The 20,573-nt window shown below is 33.3% G+C and overlaps 1 protein-coding gene across 1 annotated transcript; it reads right to left on the reverse strand.

The window, feature by feature from the left end:
• Positions 1-1,847: 1,847 nt before the first annotated feature.
• Positions 1,848-19,896, reverse strand: LOC143069787 (mitochondrial amidoxime-reducing component 1-like). Its single transcript, XM_076244577.1, has 7 exons — positions 19,619-19,896; positions 6,085-6,264; positions 5,255-5,426; positions 4,747-4,887; positions 2,931-2,992; positions 2,683-2,757; positions 1,848-2,018 (listed from the first exon to the last, which is right to left on the reverse strand). The coding sequence occupies exons 1-7, from the start codon at positions 19,816-19,818 to the stop codon at positions 1,904-1,906; spliced, it is 945 nt and encodes a 314-aa protein (XP_076100692.1). The 5' UTR covers positions 19,819-19,896; the 3' UTR covers positions 1,848-1,903.
• Between the last annotated feature and the right edge of the window lie 677 nt (positions 19,897-20,573).

Below are 20,573 nucleotides of genomic sequence, written 5' to 3' on the forward strand. Positions count from 1 at the left end.
TCTGTTATTCATGATTTACAGTATTTGATTGGTCTGTTATTCATCGATTTACAGTATTTGATTGGTCTGTTATTCATCGATTTACAGTATTTGATTGGTCTGTTATTCATCGATTTAAAGTATTTGATTGGTCTGTTATTCATCGATTTACAGTATTTGATTGGTCTGTTATTCATCGATTTACAGTATTTGATTGGTCTGTTATTCATCGATTTACAGTATTTGATTGGTCTGTTATTCATCGATTTACAGTACTTGATTGGTCTGTTATTCATTGGTTTACAGTATTTGATTGGTCTGTTATTCATCGATTTACAGTATTTGATTGGTCTGTTATTCATTGGTTTACAGTATTTGATTAGTCATTCATCCATGCACAATATTTGATTTGCTATTGACTGTCTTCTACTGATCAGTATTCTCAATAGGGAAACGGCTCTTTTAAATTTAGTGGAAATAATCTTTTTTTAAACCAAAAAAAAATAAGTAGATTACAGCCTCCTCCTCTTTCAAGTTTGCTGCCAAGAAAAACAAAATACACTTTTGATAATCTAAGGCATGGTAAAATATTTTTTGAGTTCTGTCTTACCTACGTTTTAAAACCCAATCAGTTAAAAAATAAAGAGGTAAGATGCATGCTTTAAAACTTTGTTTGCTATTTATTTGTCTTTTTAATTTATCAAAGGTAAGAGTTAAAGTTCCTTTTAATAATATAAATAATATGCTATCATTATGGGGGTAATTGTAATAAGCTTTGCTTTATTAAGTGCTACATAATTTGAATGATTTCTAATACCATATATGAATATTTATTAAATGTGATCAAAATACATAAAAATCCAAAAAATAAATCAATTCAAAAATGATCAAATACATTAAATAACTCCTAAAAATATAAATATTTGCACCATATTCTTCATGACTGACTATGGACAGTGACTTGCCACTTTTGCATTAATGCTCTTAGAAATTTGGACGGTTCTATCTACTTTATATATTATATACACACAGTAAAAGTACACCATTGAAAGTTGCTCTTCTGATTAGCGATCACAAGTGTTTTCTATCTTTGTAGTTGACTTACAGATCTGCACAATTAATCATGACAGATCTGATATTTGACTGAGCAGGGTGAATAAGTCATGACTGTTCTGGTGGATAATAGAGCTCTATCAATCAATCGACCGAGATCTAATGGTTATTTGAGCCTGGTGGAGCAATCGAGACGGACTTCTTGGTTAACTGAGCCAAGTGAATCAAAAAAGACAGATCTGATGTTTCCTAGAGCACCCGTGAATCAATGAAGAATGATCTGATAGTTATCTTTACTGGTGAATCAATCAAGACATGTATAATGTTTAACTAGAGCCCAGTGATTCCAGCAAGACAGATGTGATGGTTAAGTGAGACTGTTGAAATAATTATGACAGGTCTAATGTTTAACTGGTGGAAGTTTCAGAGCCACCAGTGAATCAAACAAGATACATCTGACGTTTAACTGAACTATGTAAATCGATAATTTTCAGGTTAATTTTTTAAATTTTGTTGAAAATCTGTCAATCTATTTGGCCGTTAGAAACACAGAAAACATGTCAATCTACGGCCATAAGATGTACTTTCATTTTTATATAGAGACCAGTGGTGGATCCAGGGGTGGGGGGTCCGGGGATAGGAACCCCCAGCTTTTTTTTGAAGATCAATGCATTTGAATAGGGACCTATGGTTGGAACCCCCCTTTATCCTCGGTTGGGAATCCCTCTTTAAAATGGCTGGATCCGCCCCTGGAGACTGTAGTAACACATTGTACTGAGCTTTCTTTGTGACTTGTAATCAGTTGATCAACTTCAATGTGTACAGAAACTGCTTTATAGCACTATCTAATAGACAACTTGTGTCTTAAAGTCTATTTTCGTATGGCGTAGATCGGGTCTCCAACATGGATGACATCTTCTACGTCATTGGCAAGATGGATTCCAAATAATGGTTTACTTGGAGGATAAGGTTCAAAGGCTCGGTACCTGAAAATAAAAAAAAACGCATGTTGTTAGATGATATTTTCTTGCTTGGAGATGTTTTGTACTTCGAGACATTCCATACATGTATGGAGAAACACAACTACATGTCAGATTTCAAACAAAAAGTATCTGTAGTTGAAAAACTTAAATAAAAGTTCGATTGACCAGTATATATCATCCTGTAAGGTATGCTTAAAACAGGTAGAGGGTATTGATTAATAACTTTGATTTTAGTTTCCGATCATCATTTTTTTTAGAATCCCCAACAATTGTCTTCTAAAATGATGTTGATAACTTAAGGGTTGGTTGAGGGTTTTTTTGTGAGGGAGGAATCTTCTCTACAACGCTTTATTTTATACAGCTAAGAAAATCTGTGTATCTTTTCATACCTGTGCTCGGCTTTCAACATAATTAAAACCTTCTTTTATGAATACATTTATTTGTGACCTATTAACATGGTTTGCCTCCAGAAGGGGTTATGGTTTTGTCTGATCTATGCAGTTTTTGCATTGCATCCCTTTTATGTATTATCTTACAACATAATTTAAAGAAATTAATATTCCTCAAAATTGATATGACTGGCTTTTTTGATCGACTCAATTAACAACATGGAAATACAATACAGAAGAAGGGAAATAACTCAATTTTATAACATAGCAATTCTCACGTTTGCAAGGTCTTTAACGGTTCTTCGTCTTTGGACTTTTCTCCTTTGAATGGATCCACTGTCGTCAGAATGCATCTGCAATAATTAAAAAAAAAATGATTATCAAATATATAAATTATATTCAAATAATGAAATGAAACGAAAGTATAAACGTTATGAAGAAAGAAATAATTTAAATAAAACAAAAAGGAAAAATTGAAGAAAAAAATCCGACCAAAATGTAATAAAAAAAATATACACATTCCTACCTTGTACATGCATCTATATTTCTGAATTTAGCATTTCTAATCTTTATAACGTCCCAGTGGTCCTGAAATAAATATGGTACAACATGAAGAACTACCAACATCGTCTAATAATAACTGCAAGTAACAATAGAATTAAATTATTGTTACCTACAGTTCAGTCCGTATGGAATCGGGTCGCTGTCCGAAAATATACAATTCGGCAATTAGTCTCGGAATTAACAATACATTTTTGTTATTACTTCTTAATGTTATTTTTTTGGCAGTTGCTATTTGTCCGGCTAGCCGGACGAATAGTACCAGGACTATTTGTCCGGCCAATACAATGCGCATGTCACTATTTGTGTGTGCGTGTAATATTATCACAAGCAGCACCAGGGGGCAGCAAATGTCTGTAATCATTATAATTAGGGTCTAATCTTGCTACTGGTAATTGGACTTGTTATTTTCTGTATACTGATACAATTCCAATGTGGATAGCGAATAATTAGGGGGAAAATCATATTTATTCCATATGTATTACTTCATTTATGGTTACATTGTAAGAAAAGAAAAAAAAAATACTTGTAAAACAAATTCGGTTCGTGTTTTACTCGTGCATTTTAAGTTGACGTACATGTAAAGGATTTTGTCTAGCTGAAAAAGGTTCAAAATTACTATATATATGTCTGTAGCTGACAAAGAGAATTATAGACCCCTTCACATAAAGATGTCCATATTTTGGGTGAGAGGTGGGATATTTTTCTATAATTGCCCCCCCCCCCCCTAAAATAAAGAGTAAACAACACTGTCAAAATCTTATGAAGAAATTCCAGGTGGGATTTTTTATTATTTACGTGAGGGGATAAGGGTGACACGGTGTGCTCCTTTTTCCTCTTTTCTTTTTTTTTCCAGATCCCACCTTTGTTGTCCCCTATATTTCATTACCCCACTTTTTATAATCCTTTACCCAATATCCCACTTTTTGTAACCTCAACCCCCCCTTTTATATCCCATGTCGAGGCCTACTTGTAAGATTCATTTTCGGAATATAATTAAATTTTATTAAGTTAGACATGACATTGTAAATCCCTATCTCAACTACTCTTGCTTTGAAAGTCTTTTCCACCATTTATCATCGACAGCTGTAGCGAGTTGAATAATTTTGTAAAACTATAGATCTCCGATCAATTATCTTATATTTACCATTTCCTTGTGATATCAATTATTTTTTAGCCCCTTTCATAAGATTATATCATTCTTTGAAGTTCATGCTATCGTATTCCATTGTTAAAATTCCGAAAACTGCAAAATGTATCTTAAATTTTGATATCGTTGTTTTCAGCCATGATATTAAAGATCGAATTACACGCGACCCCTGGTGCTACTGAAGATAATATTACACGTACTTCCGAACGTTCATAATATGACATGCGTATTACAATGGCCGGACAAATAGCCCTGGCACTATTCGTCCGGCTATAGCCACTCCGTATTTTTTTTGCAGGTAATCGTAACCAGTGCCAATAAATATATATGTCTAATGGTTACTATTATTTACTTTCTATTTTCACTGTTACAACAAATTGAATAACAATTACAGAAGGTAAAGATAAAATATGAAAATCTTAGATATATAAATGAAAAGTTATCTAAATGTAGAATACGTCGGGTGTACGACATCGTCTACCCGTGAGGGTCTAGCACCGCTTCGACGAGTAAATACACACATTGTTATTCCTATGTCTGTCTTCTTCACATCTTCTAACTCTTATTTTCTTAATTAAACGCTGAATATTGCATCATGAATTAAAATATGATATTGCTATAAATAGTATACCTCGTCATATGGTGGACAGCCTTTAACGATGATGTTAGATCTGAAGTTTAGACACGTGACTGGTTCGGCGAGACGATTGTTAAGTTCATCGAGACCCGACTGAGACAACATCATGTAAGCGCAATAGTCAGAAAATGCAAACTGAAATGAAGGAAAAAATATTTAAGTTTGAATTGTAGGAGAAAGTTTATATCGGAATTAATCAATGAGAAAAAAATTACTAATATATTAGCTTGAGTAACGTGAAAATCTATATTACTAGTAGCTAAAATTCAAAAGAAAGTTAATATATATTTAAATTGCAAGGAAATTTATATCAAGTTGAATTTCAGAAAATGTGCATGTGAAAATAATTTTACAAACTGGACCGTCGATAGAGTTAAAATACTTTGTCGGGACGTAAATACATGTAATGGTAATATTTACATATATGGATTGCTGACACCCGAATATACACTAGTTTAATTGTTTTACATTATATTCAAACATATTGTATTGAAATAATTACCAGATCCCCCTTTTTAGCATCATGACTCCAGAGCTTTTGAGCATTGACAGCATCACGTTTCTCCATGTCACTCGGTGAGTAGTGCAGACACATCTTTCTGCCCAAGAATTTACTGATCCACGCAGCAGCCTCGGTTCCACAATCCAGAGAATCGATAATATCCATCTTTACCCTGCAGACGGATACAGACGGACACTGTTAATACTGTACAGTCAGAATTGGAAGGTTGCTTTGAGTGAACTTTACACGTGGATATTTTTTATAAGCTCTTTATATAATAACTTAAATATTGTGCTAACACGAGCAATACGATGGGTGCCACATATGGAGCATGGCGGATCTGTTGTGCCCTTCCAGAGCACATAAGATCATCCCGTTTTCGTGTTTCCCCGTCTGTAGTTTTCTATGTTATGTTTAGTGTACTATTGTTTGTCTGTTTGTCTTTTTCTTTTATAACCACGGTCTTGTCAATTTATTTTAGACTTACGAGTTTGAATGATCCTCTGGTAATTGTGTCGCATTTTCCAAAAAAACATTTAAACTATAAAGTTACGGAGCCTTTTCAATATTTATGATGATTTAGATTTGGGTAATTCTACATATATTTTCGTATTTAGAGACAGTATGGAAGCTAGATGCCAATAATCGTAAGAGAAAACAATTAGGTCTTTCCCCATCAGTGCGACATCACTGCAAGCGCAGTTTACGCAAAATATGCTACGTCTATTATGCCTTTCTGCATGGATAATCTCGACGTTAAGTATCATTGGGAGCTCTTGAAAATCGGTTTTATCATCTGATGTTATCTTTATTTAGACATAACTACTTACTGGACTTTTTTCACTTTACATTGGTCCTTCTTCGGATCCTTTGGTAACTTGAGCGTTGTCATACCTGGTGCATCAAAGTGTATCTCATCTCCATGTAAAGAAATTGATATTAGAGCCATGCGTGGCTCTTGTCTCTGTGTAATCCACTGGCCATCTTTTTCTGTGGCAAAGACCCAGTGTCTAGGATAAAACATTGAACTTATAAACATGACTTTTCAGAGACATAATATTTTTCAGCCATATATAGGACTTTTCTGAAAGCACTTAAGGTCAAGGAACTGTGAATTTGGGATGTTACAGATTTTGCTAACATTTTGGCATACAACCTTGTACATTCAAATGAAAATCGAAAAAATAATGCATCATATCTAAAATTGTTCTGATTGAATTCTTTCATAATATGTGAACATTTGTATAGAAAGTACATAACATCGACGAAACACCTTCGTAAATTTGTCTTAAAATCATTAACTTTCTAATTTCTAATAGCTACTGATATTTTTCTTAAAAGCTATATGTTGTTGATACATAAATTTCCGTTTTAATGATTCGACTTTTTCAGTGTATATAAAGTGCGAATCCAGTCAGTTCATTTTCACTGTTGTATGCGAGTATGTTCATTGTAGAATAAAGGATCATGGGAAAACTTTATTTGTTTACGTTTTGAAAATACCAAAATAATTGATTTGAAACTAAATTTTAACATATTTTCATTATGATGTGTCTTTCTAATATAAAATAACAGTATTACAGTTCAAATATGTGTTATAAAAGCAACATAACATAGAATATCAGTTATTAAAAGCGATCTATTTTCACTATAGATGCGATGAATTATCACTGTATGGCATTCATTTCTGATGTAGAATTTTCGAAAATGCGATGAATTTTTATTGTAGATTAACGTAATAATTAGACTTGCAACAAATGAAAAACTTATTTGATTACTTTAATATTTATATCTATTCATAACTTGTATATGTCTATAGAAACTGGCTGGCCAGTTATACGTTTTCCCACAGTATTGACATGTGTGAACTGTAAACTGAAATGTTTCCCCGCAATGTTTTTTTTTCCGATTCGTATATTGCTATGATGTCGTTATCGTCTGCGTCGTCCGAAGACCCATTTGGTTTCCGGACAACTTTAATTTAAGTGAATGGATCTATATAAATTTTAAAGAAGGTTCAATACCACAAAAGGAAGGTTGGGATAATTTTGGGGATGATGTTTCTGGATAATTACTTGTATGTACGTTTTTGGATCTTTTTCGCATTATCACAAATGGAAGACTGGGATTTTGTTCGAGGATAATTGCCCCAAACATGCAGAAATTAGGGGCAAAAGAAATGGCAAAACAAACATTTTTCTAGTTTCCAGACAATATCTTGTGTTGAAGTGTATGGACCTCTCTAAAATTGTACTACAAGGTTCATTACCAGAAAGGAAAGACTGGGATTTGGTTTGATGGTTATTTATCCTAGAAGGAAAACAAAATGTTATGGGCGGGAAGAATCCTTCAGTTGCACAGTATTGCGCATACGATTTAAGATCTTCGACCACATTTACCTTGTGTCAGAAACCTATATAACGTCTTAAATTTAATCACAATCCAAATATTCAGATAGTATCAAGCTTTAGTATTATGTCCAAATTTGCCCCAACTGTTCAGGGTTCGATCTCTGCGGTCAGCGAAGCATTTTTAATGTTTTACTATAAAACGAGCAGATGTGATTAAAAGTTCCTGTTGCTTTCTTCATATGGTAAGCTATGCCAGCATAGGCGTATCAAGGGGGCCTTGGAAAAATTTGGTTGATTATATAGGGAATCACTGAAGCATGACTTGAGCCCCCCACCTTTGTAGGTCAGCCATCGGGCCCGCCTTACAAAAAGTTCTGGATCCGCCACTGCCCAGTTCTGCTTTTGAAGTGTTTGGAACAATAAGTTTAAATCAGGCTTTCTCCATGCTATCAGTTGTTATGCTTATTGAGAAGTCTTAAAATTTTAATTCACACTGGTCACGTTTGTTTAACCCATTAGTGTGGATCTTCTTATGCCTGGGAAAACTAGCTACCCATTTTGTCTTGAAAGGACAATACGTGCATTGGTATGAAGACCCTTCCTTAACTTTAGTTCTTTTTTCTGTGATTCATCTTCACTTGCCTCCCCTATTGTTGAGCCCCCAAATGCTTCAACATCCATATTCTGAAGGAAAGATAGTTTTTAGCTCGATTGTTGTTTGCATGTTCTTTACTGTATAAAATGAAACGACAATGTGACATATAATTATCCAAAGTCATTAAAGCTTGAAATGCAAGTCAAGATATGTAGGGCAAACTTTATCTGTCAAAAACGTATACTGATAAAGTTGCATTGGAACATGATGTACGTGTTGTAGAGCCTTGATACTACCGCAGAGGTCAAACCCTAAACAGTTTGGGGTAAGTATGTACACAACATTCAAGCTAGACTTCATTTTTGATGAAATAAAAATAATGTTGAACTTCGGACCATTAGGGCCCCAATGTGGACTATTTCGATAACTTGGCCCAAAATACCAAAATCCCAAATTTAAAAACACGGTAAGATTCAGCATTCCAAAGTACCCCAAATATCCAACTGTTGTTGAAATCCAAGAGAATTTATTTCTTGACAGTTTGGACCCCACAAAATTGTTAAATGGGCAAAAATAAAAAAAACATAATAATAAACACAATCATGTATGGATTCAGCCTACCAAAGAACCTCAAATTTTATTTTGGACCCTGTGGGCAAATTTAAAACCTCACCCAAAATCAAAAATCTTACTTCAAAACCTCATTGAAATTGGTCAAGAAGTGATTTATAAAAAAATATTAGAAAGTATTGTTGTTTTTATCCCTTTTTATCCCATTCTATTTCGATAGACATACGAGATGCACGTATTCAGTGATGAAGTTTCAATGCATTGGATAAATATAACTACACTTTAAATAAAGATTCTGATGAATTATAAAAAATTCTATGACATGCTTCTTCTGATTGGTAAATAAGACCCATACTCGAAATCCAATGATAAAATATGTTTGCACATGCGTATAATGACTACTGCAGAAACATGAATTTTATCAAATTGGCATGCATTTGAAAATATTTTGCATTAATCTAAAAACACTTTCAACTCTGAAATGATCCACATATTGTTATATTATGACAACGATGTGTTTTATTTGAAATAAATATTAATTCTATTGAATATATTGGAGTGTTCAATCAAACTTTTCATCTCAAAGTCAGCACTATCAAATCCTTTTCTTACTTTAATTATTGTTTGTGCAAGTCGGCTGAATTTGAAATTTAATGCATAAAGATTAATAAAATTCATACAGTGAAAATGCACCGCATATACAATACTAATGAATCGCTCTACAGTGAAAATGAAAGTAAAGTATCATTATTCAACAGTGAACATGACTCGCATAAAGATAGCATCATAGAGGAATTCAATACAATATGGGCAAACTGAATAACAAAAGCTATTCTACGTTATACAACATTAATAATTGTGTTGTAATGAATATTTTTTTGCAACTACATGTACATCTTTCCTGTTAGTTTTTAATCACCTGCACGATTTGTTCGTAAAACGTCCTAAATATTCACCTATTTCGGTATATATATCACGTACGTATGGATGGCTCTCAGCGCGATAAAAACCCTTTGAAGTTTCCCATCTCTTACTTTGTATAACTTGTATTATTTATTACTAAATATAATACATGTGAACAATTTTCTTCATTTTCTTCAAAAATCATAATTTTTTCGTCTGTTTATTTACCATTCTACATCAGAAATGCATGGCATATACAGTGAAAATGGTATTTTAGGACCCGCACTTTACATACACTTTTTATGTAATAGAATGATCTATGATACCGAAAAACTTTTACAATCAAAGTTCCATAACTCCAACTGACAAACGTGAAAATGTTTCTCAAACTGATGAACCATCTTCGCTAGCCAAGGAAGAGGAGGGGTGGGTCGTAACCCTTTGCTAGCGAAGATGTTGAACAGACTGCTGATCATATCTTCATCATCTGTTAACCCATTTAGTTTGTGCATTGATCGTATAGATAAGATAAGATAATATATATTTTATTTCCAATAGTGGACCCATTACGGGCATAATCAGTACATTGATTTTTGTTATCACACAATTAAAATAGACAATAAACAAAAAATAAAAAAAGAAATACGTTTGACAAAAAAAAAATGAAATATAAATTGAGTTAATAATACATGTAGTCACATATCAAAACCTGTATGTTTAGTGATTATTGACCATGCACCAGAAGCAGCATCACATCCATTATAGAAAAGAAAAAACACTTTAGTAAAGTCCTTTCTCATGGCTGATAAATATGAACAAATAGTATTGTTGTTCATATGCAGGAGTACCAAGGGCAGGTGCTAAAATTAGTGCTTCAAGTTCAGAGTATAATAGTGACTGAGATGATACTACTTCAAAACGTACCTTGTTGAAAAAAAGTTTTGACAAGAATTAGAGAAAAATGACAACTTTCTTATGAAAGAAATGTCCACGTCTAGAAACAAGATATTAACTGTCTGCAATTATAAAGCTCACACCTCCAAAGCATTTAAACTTATATACTTAAAGAATATAAATGTTGCTTAATATAAATATTAAAATTAAATGGAAATGGAGAATGTGATACAACAACCCGACCAAAGAGCATAAAGCAGCCGAAGGCCACCAATGTATGTTTGTAAATATTGTCATATTTTTTCTTGATAACAATCCAATATTTAGATTTTAAACCAATAAAGTGATTAAAGTGGTAAAATCCTTTTTAAAAAAAGTTTTGATTCGAACAAAAAGATAAACTAATCATACTTACATGCATTGAGCGTATCTACGACTTTATTTTTTTGAAAATCTTCTTGACTAATACGCAGAAACAGTGTCTAGTCAAAATAGGAGACAAAGATACTTTATCACCTTGTGTAAATATTTGACCAGGCAGGTTTTGGGGAGCAAACCCTGTGCCCGAATGGGAATAACATTTTGGCACATAACACATAAAAAATGTTTTGCCTCGCTCTACTCGCCGTTATAGTTTTACGATCACATTAAATAAAGTCCTAGATCTGCAGTTGTGTTCACACCACTTTCCTTGTTTGTCTTTGGTCGTTATTGTATCATTCGCATGCATACCACATTTCGTTATTTTTATTCTTAGTCTGAACAAATAGAAAACAAAGCTTCGAGTGTTTAAATATGTCCAAAAGGAAATGACCACCTTGTTTTATGTCACTGTCTGTTTGGTAACACTTGTATTTTGATTTTATTGTAGTATTTTGCAATGTATCAGAGTTCGATTTGATACATATTCACAAATCCATTGAAAACAGCACGCAATTTGGTGCGAATTTTCTAAGATTTTCTAACATCCCGAACACAAAAAAACAAAAACTCATGACCCAAGAAGTACCTATACAGAAAATCCCAAACGTGCTGCGTGATCATCTAGTGTAATTCCTTGCATTCCAACAGAAGTCAGGACGGATCGGTGTAAACAAATGGAGTAGGAATTGCTGACCTTGGTTTTCGGTTGGATTCGTGTTGCTGAATCTTCAATTTTCTTATTTAGTTTTTTTGGACTGCTGTTTGTTTTTTCCTTGTTTTTTTTTTTTTTCATTCTATAATGGTGTTGTCGGGTTTTTCTTTTATTTAAAGATTTCTTTGTATATGTTCTTATCCTCTTTTTTTTTTTAACTTAATGATTTATATAATGCCTCGTTCACACGTACCTTTAATTCGAATAGAATGCGAATCGAATTCGCTAATCGCGTTCACACACTGTTCTTTTTTAATTCGAATTGATTCGAATTGGCTAATTCGAATTAACGCATTAGAAATACGTTTTTGTTAATCCGAATTAAAAGTTAACGTCGTTAGGACACCAAAGCGAATTTGACGCGCATTCCAATTCGAATTAGAATTGACGTTAGGACGTTAAACGTTTCGAATGCGAATTAAACTAATTCGAATTAGTTAATGCGAATCGAATTCGAATTACGTGTGAACTCAGCATAAAACTTCGATTTTCGGTTTTGAAATGGTTACCTTTTTCTTTTTTTCTGGTATCCGCTAAACGGATCGTGGTTTTGCTCATTGTTGAATGCCCTTAGTCTTCCATCTTAATGATTAGTTGTCTCATTTGACAGTCGTTTGTCCTATACCACATTTGCTAACTTTATTTCACTTTCACGATTTGTTGTTCAAACCAAATTGGCTAAGGGACAAGTGGTTTCTGGAATTTATATTACATTGCAGTTTTTAATGGTAGACGGAAACATGATGCTAATTAATATTTCAGGATTTTTTATTCGAACCCAGAATTCAACATAACATAGTACAATACTAAATACTCTGTACTCTCTTAGAAATAATCAATTTAAACATAATATAAACGAAACCTAATATGTTAACATTCAAATTCAGCATTGGAATTAAATTTATATACCAAAAAAAAAAAAACGATTCCTAACACAGTGGCGGATCCAGAGGGGGGGTTCCGGGGGTCCGCACCCCCCCTTTATTTTGGCCGATCAATGCATTTGAATCGGGACATATGTTTGCACCCCCCCTGCACCCCCCCTTTGCCCTGGGCTAGCACCCCCCCTTTCGAAAATTCCTGCATCCGCCACTGTAACATGCGGCTTATCATCATTTCAGAACACGAAAAATGATCAAATACTTCAAAACGAGGCAATGTCAGTTATGATAAATGTTGTATATGAATGAGTTTACAAGCTATTTACAAACAAAACAAAAAAAAACATGTTTGTTTATTTTCTTGTATACTATAATGTATGATGATGATAAAAAAACTAAAGTCTGGTCAGCTAGTAATAATAGTAATCGTCGTCAGAGTCGGAATCCGATGAGTAATATCCGTTGCCATGGTTGCATTTACATTCACAAACAGACTCATACTCAACAACAGGTTCATACTCAACAACTGGGCTGTTGTCATGGTAGCCGAGAAAGCCACCCGGATCACCTCGTATGTCTATCTCGTAACTTCGGTACCTCCATTTCTTTGGAGGGACCCAATAAACCTTTCTCACTTGGATGAGATTGACTTCCCCAAGCATTTCCAATTCTCTGAATATCCATAAACGTCTGTTGTCTGTGGTCAAGAATCTGTCACCAGGGAGACATTTCACTGATATCATTGGAAGGTCTTCTACGTCCATTTGACCAGTCATAATCCAATCACGAATGTCTCCGAGCAGGTCGCCATTTTGGAACGAAGGACGAATTGATCTCTGCGAATACATAATATCCGATGGCGCCAATACCATAGTTTTCATTGCTTATAGTGGATATGCAATTCCTGAAAAAGACCAAATGGATATGTTTGACCAAAAATTGTCACGAAGCTTTAAATTATCTAGGTCTAATGATATAACATGTGTAACAAAAATGAAAATTTCTTTCAGTATGCAATGTCTTTGTGATGAGAAGAAGACATAATATTGCCAGTTCATGATTCCATATGTTATATACGGAATCACAAAAACAGTATAGAGTTGACTTATGTTGCGGATTTATAACTTATAAGAAACGGTAATACTGCAAAGTTTGTACAATTAATAAGAGATTTGAGAATATTTTATGAGCTGAAGTTGATTGTGAGCTTCGTATCTTGATTTTGAAAATTTAACATTTTTTATGTGAGCAAAATAGAAGAACAAAGGTTCCTGGATTAAAGAAGATAAACATTAACATTTTTGCGTGCAAATATATTCCGACAACAGCAATAATATTTTAGATACCATGGGTCAAAATTTTCAACGACAACATCAATCACAAAGTACTTTTTCTTAAAACAAAACAAAGCTTTACTTCCGAGGTAACTTTATATTTGATTTTATTTTTAAAACTTTTTATTCGTGTATGTGGGCTACCACCGTTGAATACCCATTTGATGTCTTCGGCTGCTATCTGCTCTGTGGTCGGGTTGTTGTCTCTTTGACACCTTTCACGTTTCCATTCTCAATTTTAATACTAAAAATTCGAAATCAAACTGGATTGCTGTTTGTCCATCCACTTTTACATAATCGAGGGATTGAACCCTGAGCATTTTTGATAATTTTGAATTATTTTTTAAATAACAATTAAAAAAAATGTTTTCCAATAATTTTAATTCAAGACTTAAACAGGGTGACATTCAGAGGTAGATAGTCCTAACGGTGCCTTGTTGCCCCCCCCCCCTTTTCCCCTCTTTCAAAATCATTGAATTGCAAGCGATATGCTTGTATCACTATTATTTTAGTAATTCATTTCCGTAACTAATTATTTCAAATACAAAGAACTCTTTTGAAAATGTGTATATATTATAAACCTCAAAGTACCCCTAAGAAGATACTGTGAATGAAAAAAGTGCATCTGATGGAAAATAAATCTTACCTTAATTTTAAACAATATTGATTAGATGCATAAGGTCAGAGATAATGAAAATGTTTTTTTAAAAAGTTGGCTTTTTGAACAGATTCAACACGGCCATATTAAACTTACATTTTCCATAAAGAAAAATATAAAGATTTTTCATAAAGAAATAAGAATGTGTCCCCAAGTACACGGATGTCCCACTCGCACTATCATTTTCTATGTTCAGTGGACCCTGAAATTGGGGTCAAAAGTCTAATTTGGCATTAAAATTAGAAAGATCATATCATAGGGAACATGTGTACTAAGTTTCAAGTTGATTAGACCAACTTCATCAAAAATTACCTTGACCAAAACTTTAACCTGAAGTGGGACGAACGGACGGACGGACGTACACACCAGAAAACATAATGCCCCTCTACTATCGTCGGTGGGGCATAAAAATATAAAGATTTTTCATAAAGAAAAAAAAATAAAGATTTTTCATAAAGAAAAATATAAAGATATTTTATTAGTTTAAAGGGGCACTAGCTACGATATATATAAAAAAATAAAGTATGATTTTTTTTTAGATCAATCATTAATCAAATTGGAATAATGAAATAATAATTTGCTTTTAGCAATCAATTTCCTTTAATTTTGTTGAAATAAGCGATTAAACATAATTTTTGACTGATTCACTTGCAAGTGAAAACGTCATCATCATTCTAACCGGTATTCATGTGAACTTCAAGTTAACCCCTAGCTAGAGATTGACAACGCATGCATTGTACGTGTACTGGTTATTTAAAGAAAAAGAATGTCAACAATGAAAGTGAAACTACGGTAAATCATTTGATTACTAATTCGATGCACATAAAATCATTCTTATATGGTTAAAAACAATGAGAAACATCTATTTTTAATCTATAAAATAAAATCAAACAGACCTATAAAAATGCAATTGCACGTGTTGGTTTAATCTATTCGTATCTTTATTTTTGTTTACATCGCTTATATGGCCATATGAGGTCAAATCGAAAGTTAATTAGATGGCGTCTGGACTAAAATACACACGAAACGAACCTATATATTATCTACCCCATGCTCTGTAAACTGTTTATTTTAGACTTTTGATAGTTTGGATAAATGTTTTACATTGTTATAAACCAAATATGAGAATTTGAGTCAAATCGGTTACAATGAATTTGACAGCTAGTGCCCCTTTAATATCCAAAATTATGGGATTATCATGTATGTTTATACAAATATTTACATTTTCGCATTAAGAAATTCCCCAAAGGTACCTCAAATTCATTGTTGACAAACACATGTGTACTGCTGCTCAGTATCGGTTTTGAATTTTTGTAGATAAATGTACATGCCATGTCACATTGTATGTGCGTGGTCCTCTCCTGTTGATCTTATTTTGGAAGTTATGCCATGTGACATCGTGTGTACAGATAAATGTGCATGTCGTGAACCTGTGGGTGTGTGTGTGTGTGTGTGTGCACGATTTTCTGGTGTTCCGATTTGAACATTTAATATTGGACCATGGACATTGTCCGTTGAGTCGTTGTAGCATCATAACATCAGTATGCAGTGTGCAAAATTTATCGTGTTTATAAAATTATATTAATAGAAAAATAATTCACATTTTGTAAGATGTTATAAAGTAAATAAAAACTAACCGACAAATACTCACCTCATCAAGTCCGACGACACTTGTTGGATTCTGAACCACAGGAGGCGGCAATACCACGTGTTGATTTTATCGAAAAGATGAAATGTGAAATCAGTGAGGCAAACTTTGTAGCGCGGTTTAGACAAATGCCTATTATGGTAAACACTTAAAACAATTATAACATAAATTATTGTTAAAACTGTAATATGTCGAATATAAACGTGAAAGGAGTAGGTTCAATAAGCCCTCTTTGGCCCCAAAATAATAGCACTTTTAGTTATTCATTGGAAAGTAAAAATGCTTCTGCTACATATAAATATGGGCTGTTTTTGACATTACAATGCAGCTTCATGCACATATATCGGGTAATAGCATCCTTAAGTCATGCTAAATTACTGAAATCTTCAAAATTTTAGCATTTTAGTTAAATTTTAGACGGTTTCCTTCCTAAATGAAAGTGGCCGCATTGGTGTTCATGCTTAATATTGAAATATAAGTTGTATTTTATGATAATACATAAAATATATAAAGGTTGTGGATGAACACGGATGCGGCCACTTTCATATTCGACAAAAACCATCTGAAAAGTGACATTTTTTGGCATCTTTAAATAATGAGTAAATCAGTTAAAATCTTTCACATAACTTATTGAATCAAATGAAATAGACACTTAAGTGTTTAAAAGTGTCTAAAATCATTCGTCAGATGAACTTGAAATTTGAGGCCAAAATCGGCCCTTTGGACCTACTCCTTTGTTCGATTGAATTTCGAACTGCAATAAAGGCAAAATACACAGGCACTTGTTTCAGAAAAAAACAAGTGCCTGTGGCAAAATGGTCTTTCTAGCGGGAGGGAAAATTCATTGCTGACATTTATGATCGTTTGAAATTTCACCTTCCGACAATATATTCCTTGCTCAGATTCCTTGAATAATAAAAGGGCCTGCATTTAATAGCTATTTACGATTCAGACGAAAAAAAATAATACGATTCTTTTTGTTTCAAGTATTAATTTGAGCTGAATTATATCTTGTTAAAGCAGTCAGTACAGACCTTTGTCAAAATAATCTCAAAGACATCGTTGGTGTATTATTGACTTGCAAGTCAATAATTCAACCTCAATTCACTCTGTAACCATACTCGAGTATTCATTTGACCTTCAATTTAGCACCTTAGCTGGAGATGGATTACATGTACTAGGCGTGCTCAGCTATTTGCTATATAAAAGTGAAACATTACAAGTGTAACAAGGGTTCAAACCACAGGCACTTGTCTCAGAAAAAAAATCCTATATACATATATAGGGGGGGATCTGAGACAAGTGCCTGTGGTTCAAACCATTCCGTTTGACAAAACCAAACGTTATAATTCAACGGAACGAGTATTCATACAACAGACTTCATATTCCTGACTTGGTTAGAGCTATGTTTTTTCGACTGCTGATTGTCTTAACGTAGTTTTATTCTTATGGCCGTGGTGCTTTTCGTTTCTTCACTGCGACCTTAAACTGTCATTTTATTCTCCCAAGTATATGCCAGCCGATTTTGATAGAAGCACGTAGATATGTCTTGTTTTTTGTCGTTTGAACAATCCGTGTTAATTTTAGAGTCTACTTACGGTTTTAGTATTATTGGGATGTTTCTTTGTATATATTCAATATCATTGAACTGATCTTCATAAAAGGGGAAGGGATGTTGACAGGCACCACTCTCGGAAGAGGGGAGACATGTGCAACACAGATTTTGTCCATCCCTTTTGTACAATTTTCAGCCATGGATTTTAGAATGGTTTGAGACTTCTTTAGTTTATAAAGGTAATCACTTATTATCTGCTTATAATTGATTGGAGTCGATCTGGCAAATTATGTTGGGTTTTACCTCAACTTGCTTATTAATAAAATAAAATTCCGCCAGACATTGTTTTCGGTTTTGTGGTCTTGACACACACCTTCTCTTTCGTGTTTAAAGGTAACCTAGGCAATTCAATTTGTAGTACGATATTATAAAATTCAGTATTAACACCATAAACTTGCTATAATATAAAATAAGTGGTAATACAGTTTATGAAGGAATTTATTCATTGAACTTTTGGGTTGTTCTTATATCATTATATTACCAAACGTAAAGAAACAAAATAATTTGAAAAATTTCTCTTTTCAGTTAAATCTAGGCTACCGCAATTTCTGTGAATTCATGCACAATATGAGAATGGATTTTGGCGACTGAATGCACCAAACGAATTCGTGTTATGTTTTGTGATAATAACTTGGTAATCTGTTACAATTACATGTAGTTTGTTTTGAATGCATTTTTCCTCGATCCAAGACAAAAATGTTTTTGCTTTTTTTATGTACAATGATATATTTTAGCAAGTGATTTTGATTTCGTGTAGTATCATTTGATTTGAAGTATACAACGACGAACATATATTTACTACTTATTTACGCGTTGTATTAGATGTCGAATTCGACTCAAATTATCGTGATTATTTGTAACGAAACTAGTTACGTCACATGTGAAATCATGACTCAAAATGAATCAAGAATACAGAAAATAAATAAAACATTGAAGAATACATAATTTTATACCCCTGTCCAGACCCTCATGTGTGCATATCTCTTTTTAAACTTTAGTGGTGAATAGTTATGATCGAGTTTCCTAAAGAAAAAAGGGGGGTAGGAGGGGTTCTGATCCCGAAATCCCGGGCTTAAAACACAAAATCCCGAGGTCCCAAATTTAAATAAATTAAAATCCCGACATCCCTAAATTCGAACAAAAAGATTAACCGGATCCCGAAAGGGTCACAATCCCGAAATCCCGACATTAAAAACACATGGTCCCGATAAAGGTCCTTTCCTCCCGCTAAAGAAGTTTCATATCATGTATGCAGCAATGGAAATACAGAGAAACTTATCATAGTAATTTAATTAATTTATTTATTAATGAAATACACATTTCAACCCCTGAGGGTTAACTATAGATCTATAAACAATACAAAACAAATATGTACACAATGCAAAAATTATAACATATTAAACATCATATATACAGAGATTATTTTTTTTTTCTTTTAGAAACAGTTGCTCCAGGAACTTCAATCAAAGAACTGTCTCAAGATAATGACATCGACAGAAAGTCGGATTTGTAAATAATATTACCGTTACAAGTATTACATATATTACTTATCGTGTTTATCATCTCATCAAAATAGTTTTTCTCTCATATATATCGTGTCAGTGTGGTCATTCAACCATGCTATAACAATTACATACCGTTATTTTTACAATCGGCTTTTACGGTCTATTGACCTATAAGGAAAACTATTTTACATATTGATTTAAAGAGTTTATGAATGGTTTTAAAATAAATAATTGCAGATAAATTTGACCTTAATAAGACATGTGTAGTAGCTCACCTGTCATACATGCCGTCGTACTCCACACCGAGCCGGGTACATCGTAAACTGTTTACTTTTAGGCCCTTGCAGGACTTAACGGGATAGAGGTAGAGTTCAGAGACTGTCCCAACACATTGATAAGATCTTTTGGACATATACATATATGCAGCATACTTAAAAAAAGATGTGCCAGCCAGTGCTAAGAGTATGTTGTCCATGATTAATCACATCCGTCACTTGTGATAAAGGGAATGTTTACTTTTTACCCGTATATAAAATTCAGTAAAAGATAACTCTTGGCAGTTTGCTACCTACAAAGGGGAAATAATCTCGAATTTCAATATGAAATTAGATAGTATTATTTATGTTCGGCGAAATAGGTATATATATACTGCTAAATCGTTTGTTTTTAATCTCGTGCGTTTTGGGTTTTCAAGTTTTGTATAAAGGTAAGTAAAGTTTTTGCTATCAGACATTTTTGTTTCTATTTTTTCAGGAAACTTGAACGGAACATATGCATAGATAACTTCTGCATAGATAACTTCTGCGTCATTTGGTCTCTGATAGTGTTGTCTCATAGGCAATCACACCACATATTCACGGCCGACACTCGGCTAACCGAGAGATTGGTCGGTTAATCTATATTGAGTATGCGGCTATATGGGAGATTGGTCTGTTAATCGGGTTGGTTATACGTCTGTTAAGAGTAAAACGCACAATTTAATGTTAAACTGTATCAAATATACAGATTTTTGGCATATTATAAGAACCAAATCAAAAAAAGAAAAGTGTCTGACAAAATGATATCTATCATAGAACATTTTCCACTTGTAAAAACATTTCATAGTCTACGCAGTTTTCAGTAAAATTAAAAGGCGTCGCGCAAGTATGTAGTATTTATGCTTATACGCATAGGAATTTTTTAATAAAAGTCGAAACAAACAATTTTAGATATCATTTAAAGGACACAAAA

The sequence above is a fragment of the Mytilus galloprovincialis genome, chromosome 3 (assembly GCF_965363235.1).
Source record: "Mytilus galloprovincialis chromosome 3, xbMytGall1.hap1.1, whole genome shotgun sequence".
Classification (NCBI taxonomy): domain Eukaryota; kingdom Metazoa; phylum Mollusca; class Bivalvia; order Mytilida; family Mytilidae; genus Mytilus; species Mytilus galloprovincialis.

What these genes read in the sequence shown, in the direction of transcription:
- LOC143069787 (XM_076244577.1), bottom strand. Translation starts at nt 19,818, where the DNA reads ATGGACAACATACTCTTAGCACTGGCTGGCACATCTTTTTTTAAGTAT. An exon ending in AATATAGATGCATGTACAAG is followed by an intron (nt 2,758 to 2,930) that starts GTAGGAATGTGT and finishes TAATTATTGCAG; the next exon opens with ATGCATTCTGACGACAGTGG. An exon ending in CCGTTAAAGACCTTGCAAAC is followed by an intron (nt 2,019 to 2,682) that starts GTGAGAATTGCT and finishes TTTTATTTTCAG; the next exon opens with GTACCGAGCCTTTGAACCTT.